The sequence below is a fragment of the Panthera leo genome, chromosome A1 (genome assembly GCF_018350215.1).
Source record: "Panthera leo isolate Ple1 chromosome A1, P.leo_Ple1_pat1.1, whole genome shotgun sequence".
Taxonomy (NCBI): Eukaryota; Metazoa; Chordata; class Mammalia; order Carnivora; family Felidae; genus Panthera; species Panthera leo.
Window position 1 is genome coordinate 117,632,916 of NC_056679.1, and position 26,646 is coordinate 117,659,561.

The following is a 26,646-nucleotide window of genomic DNA, read 5'->3' on the forward strand; positions in this document are numbered from 1 at the left end:
CTCGCGGCGGGGCTGGGATTGCCTGGAGCGGGTTGGGCCAGCGGATTGGTTGGGGGAGGGGCCACTTTGACAAGCACAGAGTAGATGTCTGTCCTCAATCTGCGTCCTTTTGGCCCCCATTCCAGAGTGGCACCGATTGATCTCAATGGGTCTCCGTCCCTCCTTTCGGCCGCGTCTCCTGGCCCCCTCAAAGGCCTCTAACCCAGTCTTAGCCCCCAGTCTTCCCGGGACGCAGGCCTGAGGGCCCGGAAGAAGCGAGGTGGGGTCCGGTTTTCACACTTTTATTGTAAAGCTCGGGAATAATTACACGGGTCTTCCATTGACAGCTCAGCAAACAAACCGGAAACGAACCGAACCGGAGAGGGTAGGGGCGGTGCCTGCGCATGCTCGCGGCGGGGGAGGGGGGGGGTCAGAGAAAGAGAAAGACAGAAAGAGACAGAAATCATTACAAATCAACGGGATTGTGCTCGCAGCGCCAGGGATGGGAGGCGAGTGAGGGCGGGGCGGGGGCCCTTCCCGGGAGGAGCGAGGCGGTGGGAAGTGGCACGAACCAAGAGAAACACGACCCCAGTGTGGGCACCCGATGAGCCCAAAACCCCCCTCCCCGAACCCCACCCCCCAACACACGAGAGAGACACGGCCCCCCTCCCCACTCAGATAACCCGAGGAGACACAGTCTCCCTCTCCCCACGGGCAGACACACCCGCCCGGGAACCCCATGGGCGAGACACAGTCCCCCCTCCCAGAGAAGTCCCGCATGGAGACGCCCCCTAAGAGACTTTCTCATGGCCAACAAAAGCCCTCCAACACCAGGAGACAGCCCACACCCAGGGAAGAAATGGCTCCAGAGGCCGGGTCCTCAGGAGAGAGAGGTATCCCAGAGCCTCCAGGAGAAAAGACAGCTCAGAGCTGCCCAGTCTCTTCCCAAAGTGCTGCAGGTCAGAGACACCCCCCAGAGGAGAGATACAGGGAGGGCCGGAAACATCCCTTCCCAGACATGCTGCAGAGATAGCCCCCTTCCCTGGGAAGAGAGATGGCCCAAGACTGACATGCCTTAAGTACTCCCAGGAACCCTGGGAGGAAAACAGGCTCCCCAGAGAGCCTGGGTAGGGGGGAGACATGCTCCCATGGTCCCCAGAGGGAATACATGTCCCTCCAGAGACTCCCAAAGGGAGAGATAGGGCCTAGGGAGCCCCCAGAGGTGAGAGATGCCCCAGAGACCCTCCCCCAGGGATGTGAGACACGCTTCAGGGACCCCAGGAGAGGTCCCATATACCCTCCCCCTACCAAGAGACATGCTCTGAAGTAGGGGGTTGGGGACCAACTAGGTCCCCTCTAGGAAGACACTGACTGGGTCAGGCTGGGTTTGAGGGGGTCTCCTCTGGCCAAATGTCGCCTATTTGTACATAAAACTGTACGCGACACAAGGCATTGGGGAAGGGTTTCACAGACCTAGGACCAATGGGGGTGATCCCCAGTGCTGTCACCCATCCCCTGCCCACCTTTGGTTTCACCTCTCGAGTGCCCAGGCGGTGAAAGACTCAGCACCCTGACCCCAACCAGGGGGCCAGGACTCTGCCTTGGCCTGTGGGAAGGGCTCCCCCTCTGTGCTTCTCAGCCCTCCCAGCCATCTGGGCTACCCCCTTCCTTCTGGCTTTTCCATTGTGCAAAATGCTCCTCTGCCCTTCCACTCAGTGCTCAGGGGTCTCCAAGACCAGGGCAAGGTGCCCAGGCCACCAGGGGCTTCCAGGGGAGTCCACTGACTCCAGGAATGCCTCCTGTCTGGACCACCTTCTCCACCAAGCAAATGGGCCTCATACAATCTTCTTGCCAGAATCCTGACCTCCAGGACCCAGGACAGCCCTTGAGGCTACTGCCCCACCAGCTGGGCACCTCATGTTACCAACTCCACCACTATTGCACCTGCCCTGTTTGTGCAGGGGAAGGGAGCTGTCTCTTTAATAAGCCCCCAGCCCACTTCTGGGCCTCCCCCAGGGAAAGGAGCCTTTGGCCAACCCCCAGACCTGGTTGCTGCCACCCCAGCCCACTCTACCCTCTTCCCTCAATAGAAGGGCTGTGTATGCTGAGGCCACCAGCCTAACAATGCTCTCCTTCCCAGCACTGTTACCCCAAGCCAAGTTAGGGGCAAGGAGCAGAGAATAGGGTGATTCTTCAGGCCCCTGGCTTTTCTAAGGTGGAGATGGGGTCTCTGGGGTTACAGGAGTCAAGACCCCAGCAGCACAGCTCCCAAAGGCACCAGACGACCCAGCAGCCTGTAACCACCCCCTCCCACCCTTGGGCTGCCCCCCAAGCTTAGACTAAGTCAAGCAAAGGCCATACCCTGAGTCTCCAGCCTCCCAGCCTGGGCCCCTGGGGAGCTGGAGAGGTATGGGCCAAGGCAGTGGGGGTTTCTGGAAGGGAGAGGGACTGAGGCTTTGAGATGGCCACAGTGGGAGATGGGGGCTCTGCAGGATGCCCCTCACACCCTGGCCCCCTGAGGTGCAGAAAGGAATCCCACCTCATCATGGCTGACTGGGCTTCTCTGCCCCCCAATCTCCCCACCCCCTCCCCCATGGGACCCCTGACCCTGGCAAAGGGAAGCCCAACTGGAAGAAGGGGGCCTGGAGCCCAGGGTGCCCTGAGGCAGCCCTTCCCACCCCCTGAGATCAAGGCAATGGTGGTTTTACAGGCTGACGGGTCAGTCATGGCAGGGGCTGGGGGTTGGGGGGCAGGGAGGGGGCAGGGTGCAGGTTCCCCCTGCTGGGGGCAGCGACCAGCCACCCCTTGAGCAAACCTTCCTGCTCCCAACTCACCCAACCAGGCCAGAGGCACAGTCATCCCACCCCTGTCCAGCTGCCCCCCACAGCCTCAGGGCCCCTCTGTGATGCTCATCTGGATGTGGGGGGGCCAGCCTGAGCAGGGATCCCCCCCCCAGGGCACAGCGCAACAGTTCCAAAAAAATAGAGATTTGTATTTTTAAAAAAAATTAAATAAAAGCCCAGCTCTGCTGATAGGCGAATGTTACCCCCATTCCCACCCCCACCCACCCACTGTTTCCCTGGCCTGCACCCCCATCCCACTACGGCCCCAGGGGTATTTACAACATGGAACAGTAGAGGCCTGGGGTGGGGGGCACTGCGGCAGGGAGGAGGGGGCACAGGGCAGCCCCCCCTCCGAGGGGTCCCCCAAAACAACACAACATCAACAAGAAAAGTTGCAAATCAGGCAGAAATGGGGACATCATTCCAAGGTCCTTATATACAGACACTGCATGACCAGTAGGGAAGGGGGGTGCCCAGATGGGATCAGGCAGGGGCATGTGGCAGGCAGGTGGGCCAGCCCAGGAGCAGTATAGGAAGACAAGGCCTCCGCCCCACTCCCACCCCCATCCCCACCCCACCTTTGGTAACAAAAGCCCTTCAGGGAGCCCCTGGGGGTCAAGAGTTTCCTCTGGGAGTTCCCAGGGAGAGGGGCTCCCCAGTTCAGCCCTGAAGCAGGGCCGGAATGGGGACATCCTGTCTCCACCCTAGTCGGCCATGCGAGAAACAATGAGTTAAAAGTGTGTTGCCCACCCTTGACTCCACCATCTGCCCGAAGTGAGGGGGTACTCCCTGGAAGTTGAGAGAAGGGAGCCTAGACATTGTAGAGGAGCCCTCTTGGGCACCAGCTGGGGGGAGCCCCATAAAGGGGAAGAAGGGCTCCCAGGGGCTGGGGGATGAAGTGAGGAGGAAGGACCTGGACCCTGCATGGGGGAAGGGCCTGCGTGGTCATGAGACCAGTACTCACCCCCACATAGGGCCCTGGCCAGGAAGTCCACGCTGGAGGGGTCAGGAGCAGGGCCCTGGAATGGGCCCATCTGGGAGCTGGCCGGTGGCTGGGGGAGGGGCATGGCCACAGGCCAGAAGGGGGCTCACAGGTAGATCTCACGCTTGGCTGTCTGGGCAGATGCCGGTGTGGCTGCAGGTGGGAAGTCCGAGGTCTGGGTCAGGGGGATTTCCTCCAAGGTGGCCGAGTCCTTGCAGGAATCATGGCTACTGTGGGAGAAGGCACTGTAGGAGGGCAGGAGGCGCACGGGGGCCGTTTTGGTGTTCCGGTCTTCCGGGGGGCTGGGGCTGCCGGCGCCCACAGGCTCCTGCCCTCCTCGGTCCTGGTAAGGCACGAAGGTGGAGAGTTTGAGGGCGCTGCTCTTGGTCCGGCGGCTGGGAGACGACTGGCCAGGCATCCAGCACGTGTCGGAGTGGCCAAACTCGCTGCACTCCTGGGTACATGTGCCTGTCATGGCGACATCAGGCAAAGGGCGCAGGTCTGCAGGAGACAGTGGGGAGGACAGTCTTCAGGCAAAGAAACCTCACAAAGCTCCACTCCGTGGCTTCCCACAGGTGCCCACACCCTGCCTCAGAACAGGGTGCGCGCCCTCTTTGCCCACTGAGTTCACAGGTACACACACCTGCAAATAGACACACACCCTCCCACCATCCACCGCATGCTCTTCTCTCTCTCTTTCTCATACAATCTATCCTTAAATAGATGCGTTCCTCCATCCTCAGCCACCCCCCAGCTCTCCTATCAACACGCCCACCAAATCTGCCCTCAGACAGGTGCATAAACACAGAACCCATCTACACACCCCATCATCTGTCTATCTCCAGACCGGCTTAAACGAGCAAATCTACCCTTAGGAGTGTGAAACCCCCATCCTCATTTAAAGGCACAATATCTCTGTCTGTCTGTCTGTCTGTCTGTCTGTCTCTCTCTCTCTCACACACACACACACACACACACACACACACACACACCCCTATCCTCAGATAGGCATGGACACACAGATCTACACTGGGCATCTGAATCCTCAGACGAATGTGGGCACATACCTTCTGAACCCCCTCAAACTCACCATGCTCCCAGCTGTCCTGGAACCCCACCCTTCCACAGCATAGCAAGGCCCTTCTTTAAAGCCAGGGAGAGGGGATGAGCTTCTGTGTGGACAGTTCACATAGAAGCACACACCCAGGTACTCACAAGCACACTCATGCAACCCCTCCCCACCTCACTCCAGCCCCCTATGCCAACCACCACCCCTGGCCTAGCTCCGGCTCCCTGCCCAGAACACCCACGGGAACAGGAGTTGGCCGCCTGACATCAGTAGCCGGTGTGGTTGCTGGGCAGCGGGGGTCTCCATGGGAACGGCTGGGCCATGAGCACTTCCTGTCACAGTTGCCCCTGTCCCGCCCTTGCTCAGGGACGGTACCAGGCGGTGACCCTCCCTCAGGGACATGACTGAGCAGCACTGCCTGGGGCAGGGGCTCCCTTGGTACCACCCACCCTGGCTTGGCCTCCTGCCAGTGCAAGGTGAGGAGGGGACAGCTCTGTTGTTAACCCTCAAAGCACCAAGGCTCTTCCTCTCAGGGCAGAGTTGGGAGACCCAACTTGGCACAGAGCAGAGCATGGGCACTGGGTGGGCGGAGCTGGGTGCTGGGCCAAGTCCCACAGACCCCAGACCCCAGAGCAGCTCCCACATACCTGGCACTCCGCCTCAGGGCCTGCTCCGGCCAGCCGGCTCTGCGCGGGCACAAAAAGGACGAGATGGGCATGAGATAGAGCATGGAGGGGCATAGTGGGATGGAGGGCCCTCTGAGACCTAGGGCCTGGGATGTCAGACAAGTGCCCTGTTCCTGAGAGCTGGGGAGTGGAACTTTTCATCGTTTTTGGGGGGGTAGTTTGGACGGAGGGAGGGGGCAAGACCCAAAGACAGCTATAAGGTGGAGAGTCTTTCAGTCCTAAGGGGAAGCTTATTCAGTCTCCCCCTCCACAAGCTACCATGGATGCCTTCAGACACACACACATGCAATACGCACTACACAGACACACGCATTTTGACAGCACACCCACCATCTATCCCCACACTGACCTCTGCTCTGGCCCAGACATCCCTTCTGCCATCACCCTTCAAACCCCTCCCAGACAAGCCTTTCCCCTCCCCACACCTCCCCGCTCCCTTTCCTCAGCTAAACCCTCTCCGGCTCCTCCTCTCAGGGGATCATCATACCCTTTTCTGAGCTCCTCATAGCATCCAGGGTCCCCTCCCCTTTCTCAAGGCCCTCTGACCCCATTAATGGACCCTCATTACCTCGAGGTTCCCCCAAGTTTCCCTCACCACCACCTGAGCCCTCTGGCCACCGTTCTCCTGGTCCCTGTTCCCAGGAAGTCAGTATAATGTGGTACTGAATGCAAGGTCTTAGGAGTCAGAGAAGCCTGGGTTTGAATCCCTCCCAGCTCTGTCACTTCCTGCGTATTACTTTGGGCAAGTGACTCAACCTCTCTGAGCTCACCGTTACTCCATTATAAAGAGAACAATAAAGTTCTCAGATCAGAGAGAAGTTGTGAAGATTAAATGGGTATATGGCTGAAAGCACTCAGCACCGCGATTACTGCTGAACACACAGCAGGAGCTCAATAAATGGAAGGTATGTTTAAACTCCGGTCACCATTCTCAGCTCCTGCCCACTCCCAGGGCGCCCTGACCGTGCTGGTGCTCCTCACCGTTCTCAGGGTGCTCCATCTCTCCTATGCTGCCATCGGGCGTCGTGCGCTCGTAGTGGTCCTCGGGCAGGGCCAGGGGGCCTAGTCGGGGTCCCGAGGACGACTTGCTGGACGGCGTCTCAGACTCCTCCAGGCCACTGTCATAGTAACTGTGCTGGGACGGGTCCTGCAGCTCCTGGGCCTGACTGGTGGCGGAGAATGTGACGCGGCGGTGAGGTAACTGCGGGGACAAGGAGTGTCACTAGTGGCAGGCAGGCTGGCCCCAGGGGGCCCACCACCACCACGAACCCCAGCCCCTGCCAGGCCTGCCCCAGAGCTTCCGGTCCCCCAGGCCTCAGCAGCACCCGAGAGGAGGCCCAGCCCCCCTAGCAACAGCAGAGCCCCCAAGAAAGCACAGATGCCAGTCGAGGACTTCCCCTTAATTCTAGGACAGCTCCCAGGATAGCCAAGGCCACACTGAAAGTCCCAACACAGCATAGGCCCCGGTGTTGTTAGAGCCCCCAGGCCACCACAATAAGCCTAATCCAGTACAACCACTCACCGCCGCACAGCTTCCCAGTATTGCCACAGCCGTTAATTCTAGAACAGCCCACACCAGAATAGCACAATACCAGCCAACTCCCCTAATTCCAGCATAGCCTTCAAACACGAGCAAGCTTCCGATTTCTAGAACAGCTTCCTTAAAGCAGTATGAACTCTTTATTCCAAAACAGCTCACCGATACCAGAACAGTTCCCTAATTTCCAAATAGCATCCCCGAACTTCAGCTCCTCACCTGTCTCTTTGCTCTGTAACTTCCCATTGCCTCCATCCAAATGAGATCGCAAGGTCTTTCTGATCCTCTGTTCCTACCCCTGCTGTGTGATGCTGCCGGCTGCCTCAGGACTCCCTCCTGCGTCCCCTCCCACTCAAGCCCCTTGTCCCCACTTCATCCCCCTCTAGAGAGGCCTGGGAATGGAAAAAGGTGGGAGGGAAGAAGGAAGGGGAGCCTGATAACAAACCAGGGCCCCTTGGGGGTGGGGAAGGAGAACAATGGAAACTCCTCCATCCTCCAGATCAGGAAAACAGTATTAACTGTAGAGGGTAGGGCCCAGGAGGACCTGGGCATAGGGGGATGGGCCTGGCATCCATCAGGAATTAGGAAGGCAGGCCTCAGATGGATTCTCCTTCTAGGAAATGGGAAGGAGCTTCTGGGAGGGGCTGTGGCTTGGTGGAGCCTGGACTTAGAAGCTTGGACTGGGGGTTGGGATAGGGGCAGTGGAACCGTGACAGGCGGCTCCAGGCAGCCCTGTCTGCCTGCCACAGGTTAATGATCATCCCAGGAACCTGGCAACCTCAGCTTGGCACTTGGCACCACCAACCAGTCACCCAAACACCCACCTGGGACTGCCACTGATTTTCCTGCCAACTAGAAATCAGGAGTTGTGGAGGGTGTAGACCCAGGGTCCCTGGAAGCCAGGGGTGGGAGTAGCTCAGGCCAGGGCTCTCCTTGGGCTGAGTCTCCAGGCTCCCTCCAATCCTCTAAGATTTCGCTGGTGCTTTGTCTTTATTCTAAAGCCCTCAATAGGAACTTATCAACAAGGCCAGAGGAAGGGGTCCTGAGTTTGCAGACCCACCCTCCTGATACCATAACAATCTCCATCCCATCCAAGGCAGTTGGGGTGGTGACGGGAGCTGTCAGGACAAGGAGCCCTGAAGCTTTTGGGAAGGCAGCCCAGAACTACCTTCCCATCTTGGCTCCCACCTCGTCTTCAGGAATAGGCAACCCTTCTTGGGATCCATGTTGTTATCCAAAACACCGAATGGTCTGGGTGATGACAGACGAGGTCCCCAAAATGGACCTGGACATTTGGGGCTGGGATGTTGTAAAGGAGCATCGTCCACCTGGTGTTGAAGTGAACAGTCTCCAGGAGGGGGTCTGTGAGGCACAGGGACATCTGGTTGTCAGGTGCTTCTCCTTCCAGTTTTCTCCAAGATGACAGCCAGTAACTCTCCCTCCCCAAAGAACCTATACATTTGGTAATCCAAAGCTTCAGACTTGCCTACTAGGCATGCCCCTTGGTCTCTTTTGCCTTGGATTTTTTTTCTGTAAAACGAAGGGTTGGATCATACTCAACCCTAAACATTCCCTGTAATTCTTATCACTATCAAATCTTAAAAAGCCTAGATCCCAAATCTCTCTGACTCCAGTCCTGAAGTTCTAGACATTTGCTGGATATTTCCCATTGGCCGTCCCTACTGGTCCTTCAGATTCAACAAATCTGAAACCAAATTCTTCTTTTTCTTTCACCAGCTTATGCATGGGCAGCAACTTCATCACTGTCCTATCACCCAGACACAGAAGGAAAATGTTTACCTGGGAATCCTGGTAGGTGTCCTACTCATTCCCCCTCCCTACCCTATATCCAGTCATCCTGTGAGCCCTACAGGTTGTTTCTCCCTAAGTTTAGCCAAATCCATCCATTCATTGTCCCCACTGCCACCATTTTAGTCCAGACCTTAGAGTTTCAGTCTTGTACCTTCACCTTTACCCCCTTTATATCCACCATACGTTCCACTGGACTTTCTAAAACTCAGTTCATCCAAAACTCATGAGCTTTTTCAGGGGCTCCCATTTCCTGTTCAGGAACTTCTGGCATGGCATCTGTGTCACCTACAACCTACAGTTCTTCCCATCTCCTCTCTCAGCTCTCTTCTATAGCCTTCATGCCAACCAGAATATTCCCCTTCCTGCCCTCTCCCTGTCCCCAAGTTGGCCATGCTCACTGCTGCCTCAGGAGCTGGTTCCCTTGGTTGAACCTCCTGCCCAGCTCCTGCTCATCACTGAAGAGCTGGCTCAAGTTTGACATTTTCCTTCCAGGAGCCCACTCCCTTGTCCTCTGCAGGTGTTATACTGCATTCCTCAAAGAAAGGGAGGGGGCACTATGGTCAAATAAATTGGGAAAACCCAGAGTTATACAAAGTGTAACAGGCTCCCCCCAATTCTCACAGGATTGGCAGAGCCTTTAATAGGTTAATGTGATAGTGCATCTCTTACTCCCCAAACTAACTTAATCACAGGACCCCTTTTGTATAGTATTATGGATAAGAGCAGACTCTGGAAGTCAGATTTCCTGATGCTTTCCGTTTGAATTCTGACTCCATCGCTAACTAGTTTTCACTTCTGGAAAATGAGCATCATAATGACTTATGTCACAAAGACTTATGAGCACTGAATGAGCTAATTCACATAAAGTGCTGAGTAGGGTACATTGTACCTAGTATAAGGTAAAAAAAAAAAAAAAAAAGGAAGCATCTAGTTGCAGAAGTTATAGTGGAACAACTTGGAAAAAGCTTTACTATGTCCCACTCGACATTTAAGATTCTCAGTTGCCTCATCTTTTCCCTTGCATGTGTCATACAAATACGACCATTTCCCTTCAGGGTCTAGTACTATGCTGACCACACAGTAGGAACTTGGCCTAGGTGTTTCAGTGGCAACCATGGTGTTGTGGTTTGGTTGTGTCTGAATGTTGGGAGATGTGCAATGTGGCTCCATGGATGTGTTGGGTTGCAGCTGAGTAAGGGATAATCCCTCAGCTGTTGGGAAATAAAAAGAGATGAAGAAGCTAAAGGGAAAAGAGAAAGATGCACCTGGCAGCAGCAAGCATGGGAACAAAAGAGAAAGAATGGTTGGTCAGGAGTTGCTGGAGGTCCCCCTAGAGATGCTTATTTGTCCAAGTGAAATGACATGAAACTAGATTTCACTTGCCCATGCCCCACTCCTCCAAAGGCCCCAGGAGTTTTTACTTTGGGGGTACGCCCAGGGCATTGGGGAGTTTGTGGACAGAATCAGGGTAGAGAGCTGGCGCCTTGAACCTCCTGGGAGTGTCTCAAGGCTCTTCAGTCACCATGGAGACGCGTCGCCTCTGGCCTCAGAGACTCTCCCAGGACCTGAGGCCCCTCACCCAGGCTTTAGCCCCTGTTCCCCTTGGGCACAGCCAGAGACAGGGCAGACCCAGGAGAGCAAGAAGTGAGAGATGGAGAGAGAGAGAGTGAGTGAGAGCCAGCAGCCCAGGGGTGGCCAGAGCAAGGAGCTGAAGGAAGGGAAGGGAGGAGAGGTAGGATTAGGATACCTCAGCCTCAGTCAGAAGGGAGCACCCTAAGAGTGGGGATACAGAGCAGGCCAAATCCAAAGAACCTCAGGATTCCCTCCCGTCTCCCTGGGCCCTCCCTCCCAGTAGCCCAGGCTGGCGATCATGGTGAGGACATGCAGGGCAGGGCCCAGTAATTGTTGGGAATTGAGTGCTGTTGGGATGAAACAGCTGGGAAAGGGACTTGGGGAGACCGTGCCCTGGAGGAAGGTGGCTGGTATAATCAAGGGCAGGCAGTACTCCTCGCTGTACTCCTCCCTCACCCGGTGCTCTGGCCTGAGCTCTGTCAGGGACTGCTCAATGTGAGCAGATTGGAAGGGTCAACTCTCAGCCAATGGACAAAGGGCAGGACTTGGGTGCATTTCACTTGGGTGCAGCTGCCCTTTCTTGGCGCAGGACGTCATTCCTAGGGAGAAGGCTTTACAAACATAGGATGAGGGGACACACTGTCAGACGTGGGGGTAGATGGGATGACAGTAAATTAAGATAGGATTGGGGTTGAACACAGGTCTAGGAAGTGGGAAGGGGCAAAGAGAAGGGATGGGGAAATTGGGGAAACCTAAGGACAAAGGGCTGTTTCCAGTCTCTCTCACTCCTTCTCTCAGTTCCGGGAAAATAAGAAACCAAAACTCCAAAAATAGAGAACTTTATTGTCAGAGGTAAGTGTTTGGGTCTGGGGAAGGGGAGCTGGGGCCCAGCCACAGGAGCCTGGGGTGGGGAGGAGGCTGACACAGCACACCTAGAAGGCACAAATAGGGAGGCCCCCTTCCCTGACAGAGTCCCTACTCAGTTACCCCCTAGGACCCCTGGTCTCCCTGTTTCCCTTCTAGAGAAGCACCAATGGCAGGTCTCAGCTAGAGACCCAGGTTTGGAATAGACTTCTTCACTTCCCTCCCACACCTTCTGCCCTCAAACCCCTCTGCTCACCCACCCATCAGCCCCCACCAGCTAGACCAGGTGGGGTCTAGTGTCTCGGGATTTGACAATCACAGGCTTCTCCCAGTGGGGCGGGGGCAAGGAGGAGGATGCCACAGAGCACACCCTCCCTCAATTTTCACTAAGCCTAATGCTCTGAGCCTGGGTGAGGCAGCAGTGTCATCACCAAGGCCCCAGCATCCCCAGATCTTTGGTCCCACCTCCCACCACTGGCTCGGGTCGGCCCCTACGGGCTGGTGAGCACACAGGTCTGATACACCTGCTCTGTCACTCCCATACCTCAGTCCAGATGGCCCCATGATAGGGGTGGGGTAGGGGCCGGGGTGTGCTGAGCCGCAAGGGCTGGCCTACCTGCTTGCTGGGGTATTTGGGGGGGTTGGTGCGGTAGCTGTAGTCGGAGTACTGCTCAGAGCCTGTGGACGTGGTGTCACCTGTGCCCACGAATGTGTTTGCAGGTGGCAGGTCCTGCACCACCTGGTGCTTCTTGGAGGCCGAGGGTGACTGGGGCTGCAGCTGGATGGAAGGCAGTGGGGAGTTAGAGCGGTAGTGGCGGCCCAGGTCAGGGCTGCCCGGTGGATAGTTGAGGGGCAGGTGGATGCGGGGGCTGTCCCCAGGGGCGTCGCTCATCAGGTTGAACTTGAGGGATTTCTGCAGCCCGGCCTCGTCCTCATCTTCCACTGGCTTCACAGGCTTTGGGGACTTGCTCTTCTTGCCCTTGCTTTTGTTTCCCTTGGAGGCTTTGCTGCTGGGCTTGGGGGCATACAGGTCCTTGGTCTCCTTCTTTCCGGCCTGGTAGCCACTCTTGGCTTCCCGCTGCCGGCAGTAGCGCACAAGCACTGCCAGGGCAATGAGCAAGGCCACAGCCACAACACCAGCCACCACACCAAAGAGGATGTTGCCACGCTGCTTGGAGCGCTCGTATTCCGGATCCCCAGCAATGTCAATGTCCAATGGCGTGTCCAGGCTGTGGCCCAGCAGGGTCTCTAGCAGGGTGCGGTTGGCCAGGGTCTCGTTGACATAAAGGTGGACCAAGGCTGTGCCATAGCGTGGGGGCTTGCCACGGTCACTGACCTTTACCACTAGGCGGTGCAGCCCGTGGTGGCGCCGCTCAATCTCCTTCTCGAGGGTGATGGCACCTGAATGTGACCCGATCTGGAAGAGTCCGTAAGGGTTGCCACCAGCAATGCTATAGGTCAACTCAGCATTGACACCAGAGTCAATGTCCTCAGCTGTCACCTGGCTGACCGTCTCACCAAGACGTGTCTGGGGGGTCAACAGCCGGTGGGAGGTGTTGGAAGGGGCAGTGATAAAAGGCGCATTGTCATTCTCGTCCAGCACGTTGATGGTGACACCAACATAAGCTGAGCGAGGTGGGACACCGCCATCCACCGCCTTCAGCTGGAATGTATAGGTGCTTTGCTGTTCCCGATCAAAGCTCAGGCTGGAGAGAATGGTGCCCGTGCCATTCTGAATAACAAAGTCACCATTGTCCTGCTCCACTGTGAGCTGTACCCGGGCATTCTCCCCCTTATCCCCATCAATGACGGTCACCATGCCCACTGGACTCAGTGCCGGCATGTTCTCCATCACTGAGAAGTTGTAGCCACTCAGCATAAACTTGGGGTCATTGTCATTGCAGTCCAGCACGTTGACGAGGACGGTGGCTGTGCCCTGCAGGCTCGGGCTGCCCCGGTCGGCTGCCACCACCTTTAACTCATAACTGTCCCGCTGTTCCCGATCAAGGGATGTCTTCACCCGGATCTCTCCAGTCTCAGGTGAGATGGTGAAGAGGCCCTTGGCGGCTGGCTCAGGCTCCAGAGAGTAAACCAGCTCAGCATTAGAGCCCGAGTCAGCATCACTGGCAGTGACTTCGGTGACCACTTCACCTGGCTTGTTGTTTTCTGGGAAGGCAACCTCAGTGACGCTCTGGGTGAAGACAGGTGCATTGTCATTGACATCTACCACCTGTACCTTGAGGGAGTTGGTACTAGAGAGTGGGGGATTGCCAGAGTCCACGGCCACAATCTCTATGGTGTAGTCCTTGACCTTCTCGTAGTCGAGCGGGGTGGTGGTCTGCAGGAAGTACTTCTTTTTGCTGTCACTTCCAGTCTCACTGGCCTGGCGTAGCTGGAAGGGCACGTCACCTGCCACCACACAGGTGACAGCTGCATTCTCTCCCTCATCTCGGTCAGATACCTGTACCAGGGCTACAGCTGTCTCCTCTGCCACATCTTCTGAGATGTTCGCCATCCCGTCTTGATGGGTCACCAACCCTATGCCCCGGATCTCAATGGTGGGGGCATTGTCGTTCATGTCCTTCACAGTCACCACCACTTGGGCGCGGGCACTCTTGGGGTTGGTGCCTCGGTCCTTGGCGAGCACTGAGAAGCGCAGGGTACTTACATCTTCACGATCCACGGGGCCCTGCACAGTAATAAGTCCAGTGTTCCTGTCCAGTCGCAGAAGACGCTTCACCACTTCAGGCGCCTGGTGGAATGTGTAGTCAATCTCCGCATTGGCACCTTGGTCCGAGTCATTGGCTTTCACCTTCAGGGCAGGGGAGAAGAGGAAAACAGGAATGAGTTAGTCTGGGGATAGCAAAGTCAGGGACACGTGTGCTGCCTTTCCAATGAGCACAGCAGATAGAATTCATTGAACGTGGCACCATTTCCAAAAGCAGCACCTATACTGCCCTTTTCCCAACCCTGACATTGTGGCAGGTATCACTGATCTATTTCCCGGAGGAGCACAGACGCAGCCTGCAAATCCTCAGCAGCGCTACAAGCAACTAGTAGAGATGGGATGGGGCATAATTCAACTCTGCTTACCATTCCTGTTCCAGTGTGCCCAAATATGGGGATGAGGATCCAGCTAGCAACTGGGGCAGCCCTTCCAGCCAGTTAAACTGGCCTTCAACCCTTCTAGAGAGCTGGAAAGGTGTGAGTAGTGGAAATGGCATGTATGCATGACATATGTGTATAACATGCACGCATGCACACACATGTGTTACAAGACTGGGGTTGTTATCGTGTGAGAAGGTACGTGTTTGTGCGCTTGTGTATTTGCACACGAGTAGAGCCCCACATGCCCCACCTGGAGGCCACAGGTGAGGGGATTTCTTTTGAAAGGAGCCAGGTGGGGATATGGGTCAGAGTGAGCCTGCCAGGCCACTGCTCTCTCAAACCGGGGAAACCTGTTTCAGCAGCTTCTTCCCTCCTGCCTGGCCCTGGCTAGGCACCAACTTGAGGAATCTGGGCGGCCGAGCTGCTGCGGCCGACAGGGAGGGGTTGGTGCAGGCCACAGAGCTTGCTGGCAGCGGGCTGGGATCCCAGCACCAAACAATGAACTGTCTGTCCCTTTGCAGTGGGCACGCCCTCCCACGCCAATGCCGACGCATACTTGACCCAACTCTACAAATATGGGTGGTGATGGGGCAACAGGAACCTGGTGGGAATGGCTATGAGGTACCACTGGTCAGGGAGAAACAGAGGGTTCGAATTACGTCACAGACAGACAGAATGTGATGGCAGTAGGATGTGGGTGTTGGGGATAAACAGACAGGTATAACTTGGCAGAGTCTCTGAGAAGCACAGCGGACGAGGCCTGGGTTCAAATCCCAGCTCCACCACTTTCCAACTAACTATGTGACCTTGGGCCAATTACTCAACCTCCTCAAGCCTCAGTCTACAAAATGTATAAAATGGGGATAATAATAGAACCTATCTCACGGGGTTGTGGTGAGAATTAAGTGAGATAATACTTCTAAAACTGCCTAACACTGCCTGGCACGTGGCAAAAGCTCCCTAAATAGCATCTATCCCTCTTTTTTGTTTTGTTTTGCTTTGTTTTAGAGAGAGAGAGCATGAACTAGGGAGAGGGACAGAAGAAGAGAAAGAAAAAGAGAAAAAGAGAGAGAGAGAGTTGTAAGCAGGCTCCATGCCCAATGCAAAGTCCAACGCAGGGCTCAATCCCATGACCCTGGGATTATGACCTGAGCCGAATTCAAGAGTCAAATGCTTAACCGACTGAGCCACCCACGCACCCCAACATTCATCCCTCTTTTTGTCCATCCACCTGTCCATCTCAGAAAATTTGTGCTAACACAGTGCTGGACACCACATCTGATGGGCCCTCAAACCACTGCTAGTCTCCTCTCCTTCTGGCTGGGAACCAGCACTCTTTCAACAGTGGAGACACCTGGGCAGGGCTTCCTAGCTACCCTGGTATTTGCTAACCCCTGTGAGAGCCAACCTGTTTCTTCTCGCCAACCGCCCTGTCCCCGGTCTATCTGTCCCCTACCTTTTCATTATGATTTCCACCTCTCCCTGTCTCCAGACTGGTCACCCTGCTTCTTATCTACCTGTCTTGCCATCTTACCTCCCTTTGTCTGGATGACTCTTCACTCCTGTCTCTGTTTCCCTCCCCGCCTTTTTGAGTTCTTCCTGCCTCTTTCCCACTGCTTGTCCTTTCCCATCCTCTCTTTTCTGCCCTTCCTCTAGCCCCATCTCTGCCCTGCTCTCTTGCTTCAGCCCACTGGAAGGGGATCTAAGCTGTTACATGCATAGGCTTTGAAGCCAGACTGCTGGATGGGGTCAGGGTGGGATGTGAACACATCAGCTGGGTGAGATCAGGTGAGTTTCCAAATCTCTATGGGCTCGGTTTCCCATCAGTGAAATGGGGATAATGCTTACCTTGTACTGTAAGGATTAAATGACATAATACACATAATGTGTTCGGAACACTGCCTGGCACCCAGGCTGTTATTATTCACCATCTCTGATGGTCTGTCTCCCTACTCTTCCTCAGTCTCTCTTCTACACGTTCAAGTCCACCAGCCTCTTAAAAAAAAAAGGACAGGACTGAAACTCCTTCCCATGCCCTGCTTCAGTTTAAGGATACAGAATGAAGGGTTTCCCAGGATGGTAACGGTATACAGGGCAGGCTGTGCCCTCCTCAGCTCCCTCACTTCAAAGACAGACAGCTTCAGCCCAGGGGGAAGGAGAAAGGAGCTGGGGCTGGCAGGAGGCCAGGGCTGAGATGACAGCAGGAGATACGCCCACCTGTCTGCAGGGACGCTTTCTTTGCTCCCTCCCAGGCCCTGGCTCCACCAAGCTGCCCAAGCCCCTGGGGCAGTTCCCATGGAGAGGGGTGCTGAGAACTTCAGTAGAAGCAACCGACCCCCCATTGTACCAAGCATCCCATACTCAAGAGCACCCTGTACCAGGGAAGGAAGCTGGTGTACAGACAGACATCTGACTGCAGTTTTCTAGAACTGTGAGGACTCACTTGGCTAAAATAATCTCATTCGACTGTCAGGGAGAGGCAAAGTAAGGCTCTGTCCTCTAGTTTCAGGAGAATCTCATGTGGCTAAAGGGCCATTGGTTGGGAAGATATTCTCATCTCTGGAGAGACTGTTCTTGTTCTAACTTGGCTCACTCAGCTGGGGAGGAGAATATCTTTTGACTTGGGAGGGGATTTCACTTCTCAGAGGTTTCTCCAACTTGAGTCGGCCTTGGGAATGGGTGGGGGGGGGGATTGTTGTTCATATGCTATCTGTGCTATGCTATGTCACTCTAAGTAGTTTGATAGAGGAAAACCATATCACCTGCTGGGGTAGGGTGGGGCTTATAGGAAGATCTCACTGGGGCTGGGGAAAAAAGCTCTTACCACAGTACCCTGGCAGTTTCCCCTTAAGTAAAGGGAACATTCATCAGGCTGGGTTGGGCTCCCATTTCTAAAGGTGGGAACCCTAACAGTTAGATGGAGGGGCCTCTCACCTGGATGACTGAGTGGCCTATGGGGCTGTTCTCAGACAGCTCAGCCTCATAGGAGGGCCGCTCGAACTTGGGGGCGTTGTCATTGGTGTCAAGCACAGTGACTCGAAGCAGGGCACTGCTGGCACGTGGGGGGCTGCCACCATCCTGCACCTTGATGGTGAGGTCATAGGAATCCCAGCGCTCCCGGTCCAGGTTGCCCATCACGATGAGCTGTGGCTGCTTCCCCTCCTGGTCCTCTGCCACCTGAAGCCCAAATAGCTCCTGGGCCTCGGGCCCGGCCTGCAGCTCATAGGACGCCACACCGTTGGGGCCAGCATCACGGTCAGAAGCCACCGGGATGGGGAAGAGTGAGCCGATGTTGGTGTTCTCAGGGATGGGTAACGTGATGACTGGCGAGGCGAAGTTGGGCGTGTTGTCATTGATGTCCTGTACCTCTATCTGGCCCTCTAACAGCCGGGGACTGCCATTCTGCACGAGGTCTGTAATAGACACCTCAAACTCCAGGATGCAGGGCTCACCGGGGAGCTGGTTCTGGCATTCACGGAGCCCCTCGCGGTCGATAGAGGTCTCCGTGGTGAAGATGTCTCCCGTCTTGCCATCCACCCGCAGGTACGGGGAGCCTACCTCTAGTTTGTACAGGTGGCCCATATCTGGAAAACCGTAGTCAGCTGCGAGGCTCCCAATGAGGGTGTTGGGTGGCTGTTCCTCCAGCACCTTGTACACCACCCGAGTGGCATGGCCTGGGGACGCGGCCAGCAGAAGCAGCAGTGTCAGTAACAAGGGAGGCAGCAGCAACCGTTGCCCCCCAGGGCCTGGGCTAGGCCTCAGGGGCCCCATCCTGGCAGGCTCTGGAATCAGGAGGGCTGCAAGGGGAAGAGGCAAAACAGGAGGTCAGCTGGGAGGAGGAACCCAAGCCAGCCCCTGACTCTCCCTCTGCCACCTATACACTAGCCCATGAGGAGAGCTCAGCTCCAGCCCAGAACCCTGATTCCAAAACCCGGAACCCTGAGTTTCACCCACAGCTGGGTGTAGCAGCAGTGTCTGCCCCAGCTGGAGGAGCAGGTAAGGGGCCTGGAACAAGTCTAGAGCAGCTCCCGCCCATGGAACGCCCTGACCCTCCTGACACTCCCTCCTCCCTGCTCTCTATTCTGTGCTTTGCCCAACACCTCCTTCTCACCAGCATCCTGCCTTAGTCACCCATGGTAATTACCCTGATACTGAGATACAGAGAGACAGCAAGTGGAAGGGGAAGGCCTTAAGCAACCCCCCACATACATGGTAGGAAAGAGACACGGGCACCCCTTACATTCCCCAGACCCCATAAGGAGGGCCACTCAGGATGGCTGGAGAGAGTAGGAAGGACCTCTCATTTCTCTCCCTTCTGAGATGCCAGTCAATATATGTGTATGAGATGTGACATGTCAAATGCCTTTTTTTTTTAATGTTTATTTACTTAGAGAGAGGGAGAGAGAGAGAGAGAGAGAAAGAGAGAGAGAGAGAGCGCAAGCAGGGTAGGGGCAGAGGGGGAGACACGGAATCCGAAGCAGGCTCCACACTGTCAGCAAAGCCCCATTCCAGGCTTGATCCCACAAACCATGAGATCATGACCTGAGCCAGAGTCGGACGCTCAACTGACTGAGCCACCAAGGCACCCTCAAATGATTCATTTCTGACAATAATCACCTACAGTGCCCAATGCTTTCACCCGCAATGGGGGGGGGGGGGCAGTTGAAACTAGGCACCTATCAAGGCTTGGAGATGGCTGGAGTTGAAGAGAAGGAGTTAGCCACCCACCTCCCCTCAGACACATGCTGCGCTGGCCAGTTCCCAGGACTCCAGCTCCTCCCTCCCTCCCCTACTTCCACTGCGGGCAGACTAGACACCGACAGGTGTGTGGAAGAACAGTGTAGAGGTTAACACTGGGGTCAGGACTGTGGTCAGGGCTGACTAGCCCTGGAAGTGGCATCGGGAGCTGCCCTGGCCTGTCTTTAGCAACTGCGAGCCCAGCAGGTCTAACTGGGACAGAACTGCCAACCACACCACCAGCCTCTCCCTGACCACTCCCCTCCAGGCCCTATGTAGAGTCTCTCAGTAAACATCTGGCTCCTATTTGACCCCTCTCCTCACAGACATCTGGCCCCTATTTCATACCTTGCCCCTCCCCCCTTAACTGGTCCAGTCGCATCTCAGACATGCTTCTCCATGCCAGCCCCCAGGTCCTTCCAATTGGAGCCCCTGTGTGTCACAGCCAACCACAAGCTGCACTCCCATCACCCCAATAACTCACTTCTGCCCATCTCTTCCAGCTTTGAGGCTATGCGTTTGCAGACCCCAGCCAGACCTACTACTGTCCCAGTCTTGACCCCTTCTTCCTCTAGGAGGCCATGGCCATGGCCAGCTCCTCTATTAATAAATCCAAAGTCAAGCATTTCCTGCAGAGGACTCAGGGTCACTCTCCTTTTCCCACCTCCCCATTTGCACCTGAAGTACCTGCCTCCCACCTGGAAATCCTACCCAGCCTTGTCTTAGGTGGCACCTATCCCACCAAAGGCAGACTCTGGTCCCCCAAGAAGCCTTCCCAGGCCTCTCCAGCCCATGGTGACCTCTCCTTTCTCCAACTCACAGCCATTATTGTCTGCTCCAATCCTGTGGCAATGAATCACTGAGCTCTCTGGGACACCGCCCTCCTACCTGTGTTGTTCAACCCCAGTACTGTGCACCTATTCCTGCGTTCTCTGGCTCTCCAGGCAAACGCCAAACTTCCTGAAAGTAGGGCCAGGCTCCCTACATTCATCTCCCTGCCCCAACCCACGCACCTTCACAATGCTGGGCACCATGCATTCAACAAATGTTTATTGTGACTTAAAATGTGCCAGGCTCTGTCCCAGGCACTGGAACACAACAGCATACAAGATAGACTCAGTCTGCTACCGTGGAGCTCACAACAGTTCTACCTCAATGACTATTTGTCAATCTTGTTTGGTTGTAATCATTTGGCACATGTAAAGCTGCGGGATGAAGAAGACATCAGACAGTCTGAGGTGAACCCTAACTGCCCATTTCCTGGCTGCTGAGCAGGAGGAAATGATTTAGAGCTTCAGTTTCCTTATCTGTAAAATGGGAATAATACTACCTATTGTCTAGGGAGTTTGAAATTTTGTGGGCTAAATGCCTAGCACACAGTAAATAGTCAACAAATGCTCCCTCAAAGCACCTACAATTGTAGTTATGTGGCTCTTTGGGAAGTAATTTGTCAAATGTCTTTCCTACAAGACTGAGCATACAGCAGGAGAGGCTCTGCTTTGTTTGCTCCTACCTCCTCAGGACGCTGCTCTGGACCCAGGACACAGCAGGCACTCAGAAAGAGGCCTAGGGTGACTATTTTAGCTCCCAGGCTTAGCCTATCCTGGCACTTTCTGGGTGGTTACTGCTTATTTCCTTACCCAATTCCCTTACTCCATTGAGAACCTACCAGGGTCAAATTTAATCCCTCTCTGTTTAGGTCCACAGTAGACTCTTAGCAAATGTTCACTGAACGCAGATTCCCTACACAGTCAAACACTTGACTTCCTTCACATAGCCTTCCCGAACCACACCAGGTCCCACCGTCACTCCTTGGCAGTAAGGTGCTCAGAATGTGTGAGGCTGCTATCAGATTAGTGTGTGTGCTTGTTCTGAGTTGCAGTCTTAATCTCTGTAAAGGAAGGAGGAATTTATCTAATGCCCCATGTGGAACCATCCTCCCATCACTTCCCCTCTACCTGAATGGACCTAGCACAAGGCTCATCTTACTTTCAAGCTCCAACCCAATCACACCTCCAATGGACTCTCACCAAAGAACCTCACTCCCTGCTGGGTATCTGACCCTCTGTCCTCCCATGGGGGAGGGAGGGGAACAGCACACACACACACACACACACACACACACACACACACACACACGATGGAATCCTCTTGCACACCAATTCTATGCATAAATCTTGGGAGGGTGGGGTTATATGGGAATTACCCAAAACCTGACACAGAGGAGAAATAAGGCAGTGACTGCTTGCCTCCACTCACTCTCTTCAGAACAGGGATTCTTAACCTTTTTAGATCATAGCCCCCTTTATGAATTTTATGAAACCACGGTGCATGTTTTTCCAAGAAAAAATGAATGCTCACACATTTTGGCTATAAATTCAGAGGTCTGTGGTCTGACAGAGTCAGGGTGATTTTGATTTGTAGCGGCTCCAATAGCTACAGGCTAAGCCCTTCCTTCCCCCTCTCAGGGTCACAATACACAGTTCTAACCCCTCAGGCGTCCCAGGCAGCTCAAACACAGTAACCACCCCCTACCCCGCCACACACACACACATTTTTTTCTCTCTCACTCATTCACACTGTCACCCTTATGAGATCCCTTACCTCCATCCAGCAGAAGAGTCAGGAAAGGACTGTGGTATACAACTTCTGAGTTGGAAAGAGAGCCACAGAGGAATATCCAAGGCCAGGAAGGTATGGGGAAGAAGGTGTTTTTAGGAAGTAGGAATTTAGGGGAACATAGGTTTGGGGGTGTGGCTACACACAGTGAGGGCCAGAGTTGAAGAAGCTTTAAGGCCCATGAAGTGCCTGGAAAGTTGCTTTAAAATGATGCCCCCACCCCAGGAATTCTGATTCTAGGGGGAGGGACCTAGAGAACCCCCCACCCCAGACAGCAGGGTACAATATCAGGAAACACTAGGTCCCTGGAGTTAAGAAAGAAGTGCAAATTCTACAGTCGCCTTTACCATCATCATCACTGTCATCACTATCATTATCATCCCAGTTAACACTCCCTGAGATTTTACTCCATTTGCATACATTATCTCATCTAATCCTCCCCACCCTCTGAAACGGGTACTTTATTATTACCCAGCTCCCCATGGTACAGATGATAAAATTGAGGCTCAGAAAGAATAAGGAACTGTCTCAGGTCACAAAAGTAGTAAGTGAAGAGTCAGGACGTGGGAAATAAGAATGTCTCTTCAAGGCCCAGAGTCTGGGGGGGAAAGAAAATCAACAAAGGTCACAGAGGCTAGAATGTGTTTGCTATGTAGCATCTCCTCCCTCCCTCCCTCTCCCCACTCCGGGCTACCAACTTGCCTGGAAAGAAAGAGAGGGCTTGGGGTTCAAGGACTGAACCCCAAGCCTCCCAGGCCTCCCCCCCCCCACCCGACCACAGGGCACATGCCATCCTAGGGATGCAGGAGTCAGAGGAACCAGGACCAGCAGTGAGGCAGCCCTAACCCTGGCCCCCAGCATCCCTGAACTTTGCTCAGGTGGTTGGTTATTGGGAGTCATTAGTCCCAGGCGGCAGCTTTTGAAGTGATTAGCATCTTATCTGCCCTTGCCCAGGCACTGGCTGCCTTCCTGGCAAGGGTGTCCCCACCTCTGCCCCGTGACATAGGCACCCTGAGAAGCAGAGTTGCAGCATACACAGTGATTCATTCTTCTCAGGCCTGAGGAGTGCAATAAGGTATGAGGGGGCAGAGTCCAGGGAAGGCCAAGGAAAACGCCATCTGTGTCAACATCTGGGGAGGGAGGAGAATAGCAGTGAAGGTTCACCTGGAACCTTCAGTTTCAGTCCACCTCAGGGACCATGGTCCACTTTCTGATGAATGCTAAAACACTTAGAGGCAGCCGTCACTGGGACCAGGTCAGCTCTGACCCCCACCCTTCTTACCCTTGGCACTGTTACACAACAGCCACTACCACCAGGGGCAAAAAAAAAAAAAAAAAAAAAAACAAACAAAAACCACAAAGGACAAAGCCAACCTCTGGGAGAGTAGGGTAAACAAGCAGGGCTGTGTGGGGTGGAGCTGTTCAGAGACTTCCCACAGTGAACAAGTGCACAGCCCTCAGCTCCTCTCCCTTCTCTTTCACAACCCTCTATTAGCCTCTGCAGGGCTTCCAGGCACCTGCATTCTTGAGTCAGATTGTTGGGCTCAAACCCTTGCTCCACCACTTACTTCCTAGCTATATGACCTTGGCCAGGTGACTTCACCTTTCTGAACCTACTTCCATATTGTGGAATGGAAATAATAAATTCTGCCCCTTGGAAGGTATCTGGGAGAATTAAATGAGATCTGTGGCATTGAGATCTATTACGTTGTAAAGGACTGATATATATACATACATATAGCATTTTATTTCCAGCATCAGGCACACAGTAGGTGCTCACTGGTTCAGTAAATAAATGCACCCATCCCCTGCCAGTTGAGCAGACCTATGAAGACAAGGTTGGTGTGTATCTTACCACTGTATTGCATCCTCACCACCCACCATGGGCCCTGGTGGATAGCAGGTGCTCAATACATCGTTGAAAGAATCTCACTCTGCAGCACCAGCTATCCTTGCTCAAGGTAGGGGTAGCCCTCACCCCATATCAGAAGAGCCTTCTCCATCTCCTCCCCATCCCCCTCCCGACCCCCCACCCCCACCCCCGCCCCCGCAGGCCTTCTCCTGGTGCTTCCACCCCTCTCCTCCCAGCAGTAAGCTCACTATTTCTATCTAGCCCAGATCCCCTGACCGAGTAGCCACAGCAGCATCAGCCCCTCTGCTAGGAAGATACCAGACCAGCAAGACACCCTCTTCCAGATGAAGTCACTTACTGAATTGGGTCGGAGGAGAGAGGGGAAACACGCTGCTAGAACTGCAACCAGATCTGCTCCTCTACTACACTACCCCTAGGCCATCCCTGGAGGCCCTTCTCATCCCTCTCCCCCATTCCACCCCACGCCCTGGGCTACTTGTAATTACAGATTTCAATCCTCCTAGACCTCTACGTCAAGAAACTAGCCCCCACCTCTAGGCTGTCACAAACACCTTCGGGGCGACCTCTTTCCTGGCAGCTACGGGAAGTTGGCCCAGAGCAGGTAATGGAAGGCCCCTAGCGTCTTCCGGCAAGGTGTCCTGGACTCCATCGCCGGGGCAACCCCCTGTCTACACCTCCGTGGTCAGCGGGCGCTCCCCGCACACACCCAGAGCGTGGGCATCTCCTCCCAGAGGACGCAGTCGTGTGGTGGTGGGGAACGGCTGTTCCTCCACCATCCTCGGACTCAGGCGGCCCCACCCCCATCCCAGCGACGCAGGGCCTCCGGGAGCTCAAGGCGAGGCGGGGGAGGGGGGAGCGGTGAGAACGTGCCTCGGCTAGCGGGCCCCTTGCGCCCCCGGCCCCAGCGGCCGCCGCGGGGAATCCCTCCTCCTCCGCGTCTCGGCCCTCTGCCTAGGGTCCCCAGCAAGCGGGCGCCGGCGGGAGCCGAGCAGCGGGCGCCGGGAGGGGGCGGGGAGCGAGCCGGCGCCGGAATCACAAAGCGTGGCGAGCCAAGCCGGGTGGGGACATTCTCCAGAAAAGGACCCTCTCAAGGCTAGCAGAAAGGGGTCTTTGCCCCGCACTCAATCCTCACAGACCTCAACGCCTCACCGAATACTTCCAGCTAGAAGAAACAGTCGTCAATCACTGCTGGGGAAACTGAGGCCAGAAGTCTGGCTCCCGAGGGTAGCTGAGTCCGTCTCGCCTACCAGTTTTGCTCCAGCGCGTGCAGCGATCTCCCTTCGGGCCGCAGGGCCTTGCCCGCGCACACGACTCTGGCCTGTAGCCGGCACCCGGCGGAGGGGGCGTCCAGGTGTGAGAGGGACACAGGTGTGCGGGACCCAGGTGTGCTGGGGACCCAGGTGGCTCGCAGAACGCAGCTAAAAGGCCCGAAGAGGGTCGCAAATACCGCCGCAGGCTTGCACCCTCTGCAAAGGGACCTGGGGCCCTGAAGCCCAAGGGAGCCGGGGTGGCGCGGCCTGCCAGTCCAGCCTGTTCCGGGAATACCCGGCCAGGGTTGGCCGCGGAGTGGGGGTGGGGGAGACGCAGGCAGGGAAGCCGGTCCAGCCAGCCCCCAGGGTTCCCGCTGTGCTGATATTTACAATAACAATGTCGTGATTAAGATGAAGGGGCGCTGGGGGCTCGCCGGACCGCCCAGCGGCTTTCCAGGACGGAATCTGGCCTCGGAGGGAGAGGGACTGAGTGTGTATTTGTGTGTATGGGCTGCAGGTGTAATGTGACACTGTTGGTGTAAGGTGTGTGTGACACCCAGTGTTAAGATGTGTGAAGCAGTAGATTCTGTGTTTGTGCCCGTGAGGCGCCGCTGTAGGTTCTACTTTCTGTGTTAGGGTGTGTGCCGTCAAGGCGTGTGCTGAGACACTAGGCTTGTGTGTTTATGTGGGTGCAGTTGAGGGGGGCAAGCGAGACGTGTGTTGTGTTATCTATGTTCTGGCCAAGGAGTGCGTAACATATTTTATGGTAGGGTGTGTTCCTTAAAGGAATATGTATGTGAGAGGCTAGGTTTTGAGTGTTCATTTGGCGAACTGTGGCTGTGACACTCGTACATGAGGGCACGGGATTGTGTTTGTGTGTCCATGTCGCCGAATGTCACACCCGGTTATGTTCTGTCGCTCTGTTGTGGCCAAGGGTTGTGTGTCCGTGCTGCCGAGCGTGCAGACGCTGAAGCGGATTATGTGCTAGTGACGGTGCCCCAGTGGGCGCTGGTGTGCGGGAGGTATGTCTGTGTGCACATATGTACGGATGTATGTATGCGTGTACATATGTCCGTGGTCTGGCCCTCTGGTTGCCCGCGGGGAGCTTGAAGCACCTAAGTGATCCGAGCTGGTCGCCCAACAAGTGTGTGTGTGCGTTGTGTATTAGGGTCCTTGCTTGCTTCGTCCTCGGGGAGCCCCCCCCTCAAACTGGGGGCTGCGCGCTTCCCCCAACCACCTCCGTTCGGCGCGCTCCTAGAGTCGCCTTATTCCCCGCGGGTCCAAACGCGCAGGGGTGCGGGACGCCGAGGCAAAGGTCCGGTTCAGCACCCCCTCTTCTCGCTCCGCTCCTCGCCGCGGACTTTGGAGGCCAGGGTGCCCCGGCCGTAACCCCCAGCCCAAGCTCCCAGCCGCCCCCACCTCAGCCCCAGCGCGCTGAGCACAGCCTGGGCCCCCGTGGCCTCGCTCCGCTGAGCGCCCCTCCCTCAGCTCCCGCCGGCTATGGCCGCTCCTGGCCGGGAGCCGCCGCTGCCTCCACCGCCACCGGATCCTTACCCGCCTCGGGGCACCGCCGGCCGCCGGCCCTGCTGTCCATGAGCCGCCACCGGCCCCGGCCCGGGCTGCGGCTCGGCACGGCTCGGGCTGGCGCTGCGGTTCAGGCTCCGGCTCCGGCTGGCTCTGGGCACAGCAGCCCCGGCGGCTTCGTGTCCGCGCCG

General features: G+C 55.7%; 1 protein-coding gene and 1 long non-coding RNA gene across 3 annotated transcripts; one reads left to right on the plus strand and one right to left on the minus strand.

Moving 5' to 3' along the window:
• Window positions 1-701: 701 nt before the first annotated feature.
• PCDH1 (protocadherin 1) lies at window positions 702-26,646 on the minus strand. 2 transcript variants are annotated; one of them, XM_042937874.1, is made up of 6 exons: window positions 26,486-26,646; window positions 17,387-18,249; window positions 11,961-14,156; window positions 6,541-6,760; window positions 5,521-5,559; window positions 4,290-4,305 (listed from the first exon to the last, which is right to left on the minus strand). In XM_042937874.1, the coding sequence occupies exons 1-5, from the start codon at window positions 26,523-26,525 to the stop codon at window positions 5,534-5,536; spliced, it is 3,345 nt and encodes a 1,114-aa protein (XP_042793808.1). In that variant the 5' UTR covers window positions 26,526-26,646; the 3' UTR covers window positions 4,290-4,305; window positions 5,521-5,533. The 2 variants fall into 2 exon arrangements, with proteins under 2 accessions (XP_042793799.1, XP_042793808.1); XM_042937865.1 differs by lacking the exon at window positions 5,521-5,559 and having other exon boundaries at window positions 702-4,305.
• Window positions 5,281-17,918, plus strand: LOC122219556. The gene is made up of 4 exons (XR_006202441.1): window positions 5,281-5,349; window positions 8,834-8,908; window positions 13,249-13,384; window positions 17,840-17,918. It is a non-coding gene; the product is annotated as an uncharacterized LOC122219556 (long non-coding RNA).

Bases quoted from the DNA above. Each gene is read 5' to 3' on its own strand.
- PCDH1 (XM_042937865.1), bottom strand. From the start codon at position 26,525: ATGGACAGCAGGGCCGGCGGCCGGCGGTGCCCCGAGGCGG. The intron at 18,250-26,485 runs GTAAGGATCCGG...TTCCCCTTGCAG, and splicing joins CCGGCGGTGCCCCGAGGCGG to CCCTCCTGATTCCAGAGCCT. The intron at 6,761-11,960 runs GTAGGCCAGCCC...TTGTCCCCGCAG, and splicing joins CCAAATACCCCAGCAAGCAG to TTACCTCACCGCCGCGTCAC.